The sequence below is a fragment of the Martes martes genome (assembly GCF_963455335.1).
Source record: "Martes martes genome assembly, chromosome: 5".
In the NCBI taxonomy this organism is placed as follows: domain Eukaryota; kingdom Metazoa; phylum Chordata; class Mammalia; order Carnivora; family Mustelidae; genus Martes; species Martes martes.
This window is the reverse complement of record NC_137892.1, coordinates 114,549,610-114,562,225: the sequence shown is the minus strand read 5'-3', so window position 1 is coordinate 114,562,225 and position 12,616 is coordinate 114,549,610. Positions and strand designations below refer to the sequence as shown.

Here is a 12,616-nt window from a genome sequence, read left to right as displayed (position 1 = left end):
TATTGTCAGGCATTGTTATAGATACTGTCCATGCATCTCTGATCTTCTATGGCTTACTTTTGTGTATCACTTTTCTAAAATATATGTAGGTTCACCTTTAAAATTCATTAATTGTTGCTATTGTGTTAGGAGAGAAGTTATTTTATCTTCAATTGCCAATTACTTCTAAGACCTCTTGGCAAGTAAGTGGGTGATAAGTGCCAAATTATAAAGCAAGGAAAAATGAGACTTGGCAATAAAAATGCCGATAGAATGTTAAAATGAGCACCAGCAAGAGCCAATGGGCTGAAGATATTCCTATATTTTTCCGTATAAATAGGAACAAGATAATATAAACCCATTTCCCTCCTTGTTTAATAAAATGTGTATTTTGTAAATAAAACGCACAACTAGAAGCAACATATAAATCTTGTGTTTGTGGGCACCTGGGTCGCTCAGCCAGTTAAGTGTTTGCCTTCAGCTTGGGTCACGATCCGATCCTGGGGTTTTGGGATCCCATCCCACATCAGGCTCTCTGCTCATCAGGGAGACTGCTTCTCCCTCGCCCTCTGCTGCTCCCCCCTGCTCATGCTCCTTCTCTCTCTTTCTCTGTCTCTCTCTCTCTCTCACAAAAATAAATAAATAAGTAAATACTTTTTAAAAAAATCTTATGTTTGCGTCCTTTAAAAACTCATAACCATCCTTCCTCTTATTCCTCTTTTAGCTGTTTCTAAGTGTTTTTGTCATCTGAAAAATGTAAGTTGATTTTGGAAAAACTGAGTAATATCAGAATAGAAACAGAGTAAAGAATAGCTGGTGTAAACATGAGTCAAGTTGATTCAAAAACTTTTTTAAATTTTCCATTTATATGCTATTTAAATCCAGTTCTCTATTTTATATATGATTTGTATATTATTGTTAATGGTGCATAAGTAAAAGAAAATATGTTTATTTTCAAATAATCAATAGCTAGAATTATGACTAATAATCTATAAAATGTATTTTTAAATTGCTTTTTGAAAAAATACAGGATGAATAAAAAATAAATGTCAGTATATTCATATGTATGTTTGTAAGATCATGGAAAAATACACATCAGTTCACTTAGGTGGTAGTAGAGATGTGTATTTTTTTATGAAGCATAAGTCTGTAAAAAATATTCATGACGTACTAAGTGAAAATGTAGATTATAAAATTTTCTCTACAAAATAACTGCAATGTGTCAAATATGAATAAACAAAGAGATGAGAACTAGAAGGTAATATAGACCAATTAAAATACAGTTTTAATGAAATAATGGGGATGTGAATAATTTTTGCTTTCGATGTTTGCTGGCATCTTAAAATTGGTTTTGTCACAATGTACCTCCAAACATAAACGTATGTAGTGATTAAGCAAAAGGTTATTGAGAAAAATCTCAACCTCAAATCTCCTCTTTTCTCTTTGGTTGGAGATAAAACCACAATACCATTCTTTACACCAATGGTTCTCAAATGGGGACAATCCCCTCACCCTACATGACACATTTAACAATTTCTGGAGACATTTTTGGTTTTCACAACAGCAGAAATACTTCTGGCAACTAGTAGGTAGAGGGGAGGATGCTGTTCAACATCTTACAAGGCACATGACAGCCCCCTAACAATAAAGAAATTTCTGGTCCAAAGTGACAATAATGCTGAGGGTAAGAAATCTTGTTATAGAATGATCACAAAACAAATCAGTGCCATTCCCCCAAATTAATAGACACACGTGCCCCTCCCTTGTAGCTAGGAAAAACACTTTGTCTGACTTCCATTCTTTTTTTTTTTTATTTGACAGACAGAGATCACAAGTAGGCAGAGAGGCAGGCAGAGAGAGAGAGAGAGAGAGGAGGAAGCAGGCTCCCTGCTGAGCAGAGAGCCCGATGCGGGACTCGATCCCAGGATCCCGGGATCCCAGGATCATGACCTGAGCTGAAGGCAGAGGCTTCAACCCACTGAGCCACCCAGGCGCCCTGTCTGACTTCCATTCTTAAAGGAATTCCCACAACCATTTAATTATTTGAGTGGGGGTTGAGAGGAGTACATAGAAGTACCCATGATGCACTATAATATGAAACCTGAGATACTTCTTTAGCCTGCTGTCTCCTGCAGAGTAAGCCCATAATCCTATCTTTATTTCATGTCATAGTTAAGCAAGAGCATTATTCAGGGTATCCATAAAGTAACAGCAAAAAAATTTGTCCTAAGAGTCAACCAAGAAAAAAACAGATTTATCAGCTGTAATATAAAGTGGCATAGATGTTTAAAAATAGGCAAGTCTTCTAGAGATATGATCTTTATAATGAGTCTCATTGATGCTACGTGGGATGGAGAAAGGAAAGATCTGGGAAGAAAAGAAAAAAAAAAGTTCAACCACCTTTAAGAGAATTATTTGCTGGAGCAATTTATCAGAAATCAGAAAAATGTGTTCTCAATGGAAAAAAGTTCAATTGAAAATGAGGTTTTTATAATAAAAAAAATAAGGGAGAGGGTGTGGTCTTTTCACATAGTGTCCACCCACAGGCATAACCACTGAGTTTATGTTTCTTAAACATACCAGTCAGTATTTTCTGGCATTTATTGGCCTTAATGGTTATCTGACAGATTCTTCTGGAGCAACAAGAAAATTATTAGATAAGTTAAAAACAGTACCCATTCATAATGAAAGAAATTATGAATCAAGAAATATTCTAGATTTTTCAAGATCTTACGTAAGTCTTCTTTTATTGTGTGGTTTAAATTATGTACAATAGATGTAATTTAATGTATTAGTCTCTCAAGGATGGGGACCATTTCTTTTATTTAATATACCCTGAATAAAGCACCTACTTGGAATCACTTTAATAAAAATTAAGATTTTTTTTAAGGTGGATAAAGTGAGAAATATCATCTTATGAAGGATTAGTTTATCTGGTCTATCCACTGTTTCAAAAAAAAAAGAAGAATGAAAACAAATCCTGAAACAAAACAGTGTCCTCAAGGGATGAAAATGATTTTTTTTTTAAATGAGGCCTTGTTATACTTAAAACTGCAGTATAATCATATGACTAAGATTAAGGAATGTGAAATCAGTCATTTGCTAGCTGTATGACCTTGAACAAGTCACTTAACCTCTCTGGGCCTCAGGTTCCTCCTTCGCAAGTAGGTTGATAGTAGCCATCTCACTGTTTTTATAGGAAGATTGGATGAGATAATGTAAATCAACAGGATAGTTACATGAGTTAAGAACTCAGTAAACATTAACTATATTTTATTATATTAGTGTTGTGATGACAATGAAAAATATTGGCTACTGTACAAGAGAGGGAGAGTGGCAGGAGAGCGGGAAGGAGAAGAAGAAAAAGGAGAGAACGTAACGTGCTTGCCAAAAGTTGGGTAGGAGGGTTTCTAAGCATAATGTGTTTAGAATTAAGTATGCCATAACCTTCGCCATGCTTCATGCTTCATAGCCATCCTTCTGTGTGTCCCAGCTAACCTCACCTACTTACCCATTCTCCAGAGTCGTTTTAACGTCCCCTATTCTCAACAGAAACTGTCTCCCATGTCAGAGAGAAGAGAGAGGTATTCCATCAAGCAAGCCTCTAGCTTCCTGTCCTGCCACTCTACCTATCCCTTGCATTGTATCTGCAACCTACTCCCTTCTAAAGGAAACTTCTCCAAATTATATATCATTCCTTTTAGCAATTGCTCTGTCCCTACTTCAGTTCAGATCCAAATTTTTCAAAAGTGTGGTTTCCAACTACTAAAGCTCCTCTATGTTTATCAGAGAGCTCTTGTTACTACTCTAGTTGGGAGCTAAGTCTCAGAACTTATTTCAATTGATCATTGTGGCATGTGACACTGCTAACCACTTTCCTCTTCTTTTGTTAAGACTGATTTATTTATCTGAGAGAGACAAAGACAGGCTGAGAACATGGGTGGGGGAGGGGCAGGAGAAGAAAGAATCTCAAGCGAAGTCCCTGCCAAATAAGGAAACAAGGAGTCTGAGGCAGCCTTATCCCACAACCCTGAGATCGTGACCTGAGCCAAAACCAAGAGTCAAAGGCTTAAACAACTGAGCCACCCAGGTGCCCCACTTTCTTCTTTTGGAACCTCTCTTGCGCCTCAGTTTCCAAAACACTCTCACCTGCAGGTTCTCTTCCTAACCCTCTGATTACTGCTTAGATACTTATCAATCTTTGTGGACTCCGTTTCAGTATTCCTCCATGTAAATTACAGTTCTCACCAGATCTCCATTTGTCGCTGTATTGTCACTTTCCCTATTTAATTGTACCCATTCATACTGTTATAAGCACTACTTATATGCTGATAATGTCCAAGTTCATTTCTCTAGTCATGACTTCTTACGTGGCTCTAGACCTGTATTTTCCAATCTCCCATGGGAGATTTCACGTCTGTAGAAATGTCAACATATCCCAAGCTGAGCTCACTGTCTGTCCATATGCCTAATTCCCCACCCCATCTCCAACTTGGCTGCCCTTTTCGTGTCCTCCATATCAATAAATAGTGCCATCAGAAATCAGGATTCACCAAGTCCTTTTGCTTCTACCTTGTAAATGCCCCAGTTTTTTATCTTTTCTTTTATATCCCTGCCTCGATTCATCAATTCTTCCTGGATTTTTGCAATGAGTTTTCATTTTCTTTCCCAACTTTACATTTTGCTTAACTGTATTTCAGAAGCATCTTCCTGAAGTGTGAATCTGTTCATGCAATTCTCCTATTCATATCCTTTCATGGGTCCCTGCAGTCTTCAAAACAAAATTTAAACTCTTCAGCAAGCTGCATAAATGGTCTTTATAGGTTGATCACTGCCTATGATCTCCATACCAGCTCTTACCACCTCCTCACTCCCACTCCCAACTCCAGCCATTTAAAGCTACTTACAAATCCCTAACCCCATTTATCTCTCCCATGCTTTTTTTTTTTTTTTTTTTTCCTTCTATGTGCCATTATTTTTGCTTGGGACATCTAGCCACAGCCCTCTAATCCCATCCTCACCTGGGAATTTCTGTGTAATATCTGATTCTGCATTCCCAATACACCCTGTGTATTTCCTGCTTCAAAGCATTTATAATCCTGCATTGTGATTCTTCCTACATTGGTTAAACAGTGAATGCCTTGAGTTTGAGGCCTATGAGTCTATGTTCTGTTTCTCCACATATATGGTATGGTGTTCTAGTGAATAATAACAAATTGCTGTTATGAAAACAAATAGTTCACCCAATATCTGTGGCATTCACCAGGAGTCAAACATCCAGCCAACCATTGTGTACAGAGCAAGATCTATACACTGTAATTCTGTGTATAGATACACAGGGGAGATACACTGTAATTCTGTCTATATTCAGTTTATAAACATGAATCAGGAAGCTAGAATGAATATGTAGCATATATAGCAATTTGAAATGGCAAATACCAAACAAATGGTGAAACCAACAAGTGACAAAGGAACACATGGGAGATACAGACCACTAGGTACTCTACTGACTGCTCATTAAAAAAAAAGTTTTAGAGAAAAGATAAATATAAGTACAGTAAGAGTCTGCAGAAGAATTAAGAATAGTGAACACCTAGATGCTAAGTCTCATGAGGTCAGGGGACAAATCGATCTTGTTCACTGTTCTATTTCTAAGGCCTAATATGGTTGGATCATAGTAGCTGCTAACTAAGCATTTGTGTTGAATTGAATTTTAAACTGTGCATCTGGTGATGCAAGAAAACATCTGTTAAAAAAAAAAAAAGGCAGCACTTTTTCTCTTTCGCCATTCCATAAAAAGGTAATTTGTGTGTGTGTTTACTAGAACTATTTCCTCAAAAGTGAAATATTGCTTCACTCTTTGGTTGGCAAATGTGTTGTTTCAAGATGGAGAAGTATCTGCTTTAAATGAAGAGAAAGCTATTTCGGTCCTTAATTCTCAGAGCCAATTTTGGATCTTAAAATGCACTTTTCATCAAAGAGTCTTAACAAAAAGATTCCTGCCAATGTAACCAAGACATCTAAAAATATTTCATTCTAAAGCCAAGCTTTCTGCTCAGGAGCATTCTAATTGAAATTGCATTCTTCCAAAGACCTAGGATTGGGCCAATAGTCACCGGAGTAAGCTACCATCCTCACCTTCATGAGTAGGAACTCACAACTGCATGATATTTAGGAATTCTGCATTTTCCTTGCATTTATGCTGGATTTCCAAGTTTTCCAGGAACTTCTTTGTACTCAACAGAGCTATTATACTAAACCAAACCAGCAACACATATAACTATGGGTTGGAAGTCAATTTAACATGTCCCCTCTCATTTCAAACATAAAGAAAATTGAGAACTGGTAATATAAATTATTCACCCAAGTACATTTAAGGCACAGTTAGAGTAGACAGAGTTTCTTGAGTGATAGCCTGTTATTCCATCTTCCACATAAGCTATGTTCATAGAACATCAATACCTTCACATAAGTTGTTTTATTAATTCTAATTGTCACTAAGCAAAATGGGACTACTCCTTCCCTCTTACAGGTGAGGAAATTGAGCTTCATCTGTCTTTGAATTCCCTCAGGATGACTGAGCAACAGAAGCAGAATGAGTATTCAAAACTCCTGACTTGGTTCAGATATTACTATTATTGTGATTTATTAGGAGCATCAAATTGACATGGGTCTTTTCCTTCAGTACAAATGAGTCTTTAACAATCTATATGGCCTAGTGTCTACCATCCCTCAAAGGAAGATTTGCTATAGTAAAAGAAAGTTACAATTACCAGAGGTTGCATGTCACAAAACATAACACGTATGTTAATTAATTTTGAGGTTTCATTTAAATAATCATTCTTTCACAACTAAAAATGATCAAAAGATACTAATACTTTTAAACCTGTATACAGGGGACAATATGCCATGAACATCTTCTCCTTCTTTTTTTTTTTTTTTTTACACACCAGTGATGAAATTTCCCATCTGTTGCTTCAAATCAAATAAGCATATCTAAAAATAAAATATCCTGCAAAATTTTTCTTTGAAGGATTAATTTAAAGTCACTCTGACTGTTAGCTGAAATGTGTTAATTTTTCAACAAGTAAAAATACGTCTGGACAAGTCTACATGTGTTAGCAGTAGGCTAAGAAAGGAATCTGGTATGGGATTTTTGACACTTGGTTCTAATCATTAATGCTGCAGTACTGGCCTATTTACAACGCGACATTTGTTTTTGCACTTTCAACATCCCATGATTTTTCAGCAACAGTAAATAGCTTTAAGAGATGACACCTTGCCTTAGCTGGTGTCTATATTTTGACTAGCAGGTCTTGGCACTGTGTCCAGCTCAGATGCCTTTCCAAAATGCTGCATGCAGGTAAAAGGTGAACAAAACTTAAGAAAAAAAAAAAAAAACACTAAACATTTGGGGGATATAACACATCTAAGTTCCTAGCTGACCTATCACAGCAACTTCGAATCTTCTCATCATTGTCTGTTTGGACTCTGTTTCCTAATTTTTCCATAGAATACCATTTTGTGATGCTGTTATGTAAAAAAACAACATAAATCAAAAGGCAAAAGAAAGGAGTCTAATTTGACTATATGTAGGACACACAGAACAATACCTGATTTCTAATCACTTTGTTTCTAGCAACACAATTTAGATTCAAATGTTTGGGACTTGGGAGGTACCCACTTTAGGACACTTTTTTGCTTCACTCTTTTTTTTTTTTTTTTTTTTGCCTCACTCTTTTTGGCAAATGGTAATGGTTATGGTAAAACTCCAAATTTAAACCAATAAAAGACCTCCATAATCCCACAAAAGTGAATATTTGTGTATCTGAGAGATTAGTTTCCCAAGGAGGACATATTCTCTAGACAACAGGGGATTTTCATAATGTGTGGGAAATCTGTGGTTCTGAATCACCCAAAATTGTCTCAGTCTGTGTTTGTATCCTGTGTATCAAAAACCTTCCCAATAAGTAGAATATAAGAAGACACACATGACATTAAAACATGGCTGAAACTGTTGAATATTCCCTGGAGTAGTCGTGAGATGTTTTATAACCTTGTGATACCTCAGGATTATCAACTGTCTTTGGAGAGTGTATAGGGATAAGGCTGGTGATTTGAGCTTGCTCTCTATTTGAATTCTGAGAATATGAAAATTTGCATAATGTTGAGAGCCTATCCACTACCTAGTACTTTGGCTGTCTTGAGTTAATTAATAAGTGTCCTAACTTTCAAGTCCTGATGGCTGGCTTAGAAGTGTTTTTGCATAAAACTTTACACACGACATCCTCTTATTTAAATAGTGCATTTCATTTCTAGGAAGAACCATGCCACAGCACGATCTTCTGAAATGTGCTGTGTGCTTTCGGGATTGAAAGTAACACTCGCATCTTACATTCAAAGGTGGCCTTTCTAGAGAGACTTTTCCAAAGGAGAAAACTTCAAAGACACAGAGTAGAAAAGTCACTGGAAAAACAAGTAGCAGCCCAAGTAATCTGGGGTATTTGGGACACTTGTCATTGTTTTGTACGTCTGTAGTGACCCAAGGTGGGCAGCAGGGGGCGCTCCTGCATGAAGCAAACCCCCACAAGTGTCCCTGGTTGGGAACACGGACGCTTTTTCTCTTAGCATTTGCCCCAAGTCCAACGAGGTAGCCAATAAAAAGTGCAGTTGTTCATAAAATGTATGACCTTAAGACATGCAGTGAATACCATTGCAGAAGTGACTAGCTAGGGTACATAGGTCTGAGCTTGCCTTTAGAAAACAGGGTGACCAATTTTTGTAATTTATTTTGATGGGCAGCAGACTTTAAAAGAGCTGGTGAACAATTGTGGGAGGAGGAGATTGCCATCAGCTGTAAAGAAACCATCTCTGAAAGCAACAAGTGGACATCAGTATCCCAGGGTCATTTATTCAGCCTCTTTGTGACAGTTTAGTTTATAGTTATATTCCCTGTGAAATATCAAATCAAAACCTTTCCCTCTTTTCCTGACCCCACCCCAAACTCAGAAAATCCTCGATGAATCTCGTTTCCCACTAAACCTTAAGAAATGTGGCTTCTGCAAGGGATCTTCTGCATGTGGCTGTGTTTTGCACGTGAATTATGATGCATTTTACTTGCTCTGTAACAATTCCCAGGTATCCAAACCAGGTTGGAAAAATCCTTAGGGACCAAAAACGATGGCTTTGAAACCTCAAACACAGTGGGCTTCAAAGCAAAATCCCCAGCCCTCAGCCCCACTTCATACACATACTCATGTATACACCATCCCCACCAACCCGATTCTTTCCATTTCCTTTCCCCAAATGAAGGTCTGCGGAGATACAACCATAAACCTCAGTACTCACCATATTAACTTCGGAAACCATATCAATGCTGGCGATGTCAATGTTCATTCCCACAGCCACAGGGGGACCTGTGAACCAAGATAGCCAGCCACGTGATTTCTGAGAACTTCATTCATTTTCAGCAAGAGCTGTCCCTGGGCATGGGGTATTCTGCCCCAAATGCCTCCCCCACTGCTCACCCTTATATTCTTGACTTCTCTGCTCCTTTTTAAAAAGAGTGCCAGGCACTCCTCTAGGAAATGCTCTATGGAACGTGTACACACGTGCCCTCGTGTAAGAGGGATTCCAATTCTATCTACATATGTAGATGTCTCAGTATGAGAAAACACACAACTGGAAGAAGTCAGAGGAACCGGTCTAGCCTGAGGGAATTTTTATATATTGCACTAAAACCCCCTCCTCCTCATTCTTTCCCGCCCCCCTTCCGTGCGCAGGTTTTAACTCTTTGAGTTTCGGAAGAATCTGAAGCAAAATTAAATGGGCATATCAGTGTATCTAAGGCTGCAGCAAGAGGTCCCTAGCCCTTCTGCACTTACCCTCCTTGTCTTTTAGCCCTCCCCAACCCCTTCCTTCCCCACCCCCCCACCCCCGCCCCAAACAGTGGGGCTTCCAGGTCTGGATAATACCCAGATACCAGCCACTTTAAACCATTGCCAGAACTCTTCCAAAGTAGGCGGGCACAGGGGATTAATGTCACTTTTCAACCAATTGCCTGCACATTTTGTTCTCAAAAATGTTCACGATGGCCTCCAGTAAGCCAGGTTCTCTGGGTACACAATTTACTAAACTTAAGAGGTTTGTATCTCAATGAAGCAAAGACAGTGAAGCAAAAGATTTCAGCAGTGAAGCTTAAGAACAGCAGTCACCTATACACTCTAAGAGGGTCTCGCTGAAAGACCATCTAAGTGCTAGATAGCAACAAATCGGCTTAAGTTTGGATCACTTTCTCAATATGGTAACAGAGAGACACATTCGCTATACCACATGCAGCCAACAATGAGGGAGAGGCAAGAGACAGCGCGCACAAAGCTCACAAGACAGCTTAGGCTATAGCTGGGCTGTTTCTTATTTCCAAGGCAACCCCATTACCTCCAAAATCTGGTCTCAGACGAATGTCATAGCCTTTCAGGAGTCTATCCACTGTCTCTTTAACCAGCGACATATTACTAGGGTCATTGACACTAAAGAAAGAAAAGACAATAAACAGGCATCAATAAGGCAGCAGGCACATCGTCTTCAGCATTTATCTGATCCTCACTACAGATCCCTGCTCACAGAGGTATGCAGACAGAGCCCTTCAAAGTGAAATGAAAAAGAGAAATGCTGGGCACACTTACCTCTGCGCACAGACAGCGGCGATTATTAAGGGGAATGACCAAATCCCAAAGTAGCCCTTTTTCCGGACTCTCCACATCCCTTTAGTTTTTGATGGGATTGAGGGTTTCACTGAAGAGAGGAGATCCAACTTAGTCTGCCCAGTGCAGTAATTCTAATGTGAGGCGCATGCGCACGGTGTACCAAAACATCAAAGGGGCAGCGGCGGCTGCCTGGGACCGAGCAGATTTTCTTGCTAAGGAAAAAAAAAAAAAAAAAATTAAAGGGGAAAAAGGAAAAACATATATATATATATATAACATATACATATTTGAATAATATAAGAAAGTCACCCCAAGGAGGACCCAGAGTAAAATCTTTGTTTTCCTTTCGTTAAGACAAAACAACTAGAGCCTCTGGTAAGTTTTGGTAGTTCCTGGAGGCAGCTTTGTACCTCACGGGTTTTTGGGGCGTGTTTGTGTGTTTCCTCTTAAATATGCACAACCAGACAGGGAATTTAAAAGACAGCAGGTGTGGACTGCTCATGGAAATGGGTTGCCTGGGAGCCCACTTCTGGTATCAGCAAGCCTAAGAGGAGAGGAGTTTGAACTTTATTTCCTGGCGAATAGCATCCCCTGCGTGGGGCGAGATTTGTGCTGGAGATGGGGGTTGTGCGGTGGGGAGTGGGGGGGGGAGGGACGGTGGGTGCAGCAGTCCAAGGGGGAGGGAAGAAAGAAACCAATGGGAGAAGTGCTGAGCAATCCGTCGGATTTGGGGCGGGGGGGGGGGCGGGTAGGGGAGTAGAGAATAAGAAAGAAACGGAAAAATAGAAAAAGAAAGAAAAAGAAAGGAAGAATAAAATGATGTCTGGTCTCTTCTAGGAGTCAAGGAACAAGCTTTTCTTCACTACTCACGAGCGGTTTCTTTCTCCTCCTCCTCACCCTTTGCCCCCTATTCCCAGAGAAGAAAACCTCGGGGTCCCGGTTTCTTGCCGTGTGACGTGCCTGACCCGCTAGTCCGGATTATTTATAGAAGGAGGTGGGGGGGGGGGGCGAGGGGAGCAGAAAGGCAACGCTGTCTCTCCAGGTTTCGGTCTGATTCTGCATTGGGAAATTATTAGTGGGGAGGGTGGGGTTTGGATGAGGGGGTGATGATGGGACTTGCGAGCGTGGGGAACGCGGATGGCTAGAGCCTGACCCTGGGTGCCAGGGGCGAGAGGGCTGGAGCGGCGAAACGGTGCTGCAAGGGCAGGTGGCCCTGGGGGGGCGCCCCTGGCGGACCCCCCCCCCCACGCCCCCTCAGAGCACGCGCACAGGCGCGCGCACGTGCAGGCACTCTCCCAACCCGCCTCCCGCGCCTACTTACCTCCCGGGCCTGCGCTGGCCGCCCACTCCTGCCGCGGGCGGAGCCGGTGCCCCCCGGAGCTCTGTCCCAGCTGGAGAGGGCGAGTGGCGGCTAAGGGACACCTGGCTGTTCTGGGGCTCGGGATGGCAAAAGCCAGAGCGGTCCCTAGAAGGCAGCAAAATGAGGAAGGGGCCTAGGGACGCCTGGGGGCCCGGCGTTCTCCCTCTGTCTCCGCTCCACCTCGTCCTCGCTCCCTTTCCCAGTGCCGGGAGAGCCTTTACCCGGCTCCCCAATGCCACCGGAACCCGGAGGAGGCAGCGAGTGAGCTCGGCGGTTGGAGAGGGAGGGAGATACTCAATTCACGGCCGAAATGTTTCCTCAGCTCGAGGGAGAGAGACGTGCCGCGGGTGCCAGCAGCGGCTACAAGGCTGGGGGTTCTGGGTGTGTGAGGGAGCCCGAGGCCAGGACGCCTTCCTCTCCCGGTACTCCCGAGTTATCTTGGAACGAGGGAGGAGGGAGGAGGGGATGTAGGGCAGGTGATGCCGCTGCCCCTTCCCCCACCCCTCGGTGAGGAACGGGAAAAGCCAGAGCCCAAACCTACGTTCGGGACCCAGCGCAGTTTTCGCTTCTA

The 12,616-nt window shown here is 41.2% G+C and overlaps 1 protein-coding gene across 2 annotated transcripts in view; it reads right to left on the bottom strand.

Moving 5' to 3' along the window:
- Positions 1–10,741, bottom strand: part of GABRB2 (gamma-aminobutyric acid type A receptor subunit beta2) — a gene marked incomplete at both ends in the record, with an annotated part of 235,063 nt that extends 224,322 nt beyond the window's left edge. For both annotated transcript variants that reach the window (XM_080804923.1, XM_080804924.1), the window contains 3 exons: positions 9,328–9,395; positions 10,417–10,508; positions 10,665–10,741. In XM_080804923.1, the coding sequence (XP_080661049.1) occupies positions 9,328–9,395; positions 10,417–10,508; positions 10,665–10,741 (237 nt within the window). The remainder of the gene's footprint in view (positions 1–9,327; positions 9,396–10,416; positions 10,509–10,664) is intronic.
- Positions 10,742–12,616: the final 1,875 nt, after the last annotated feature.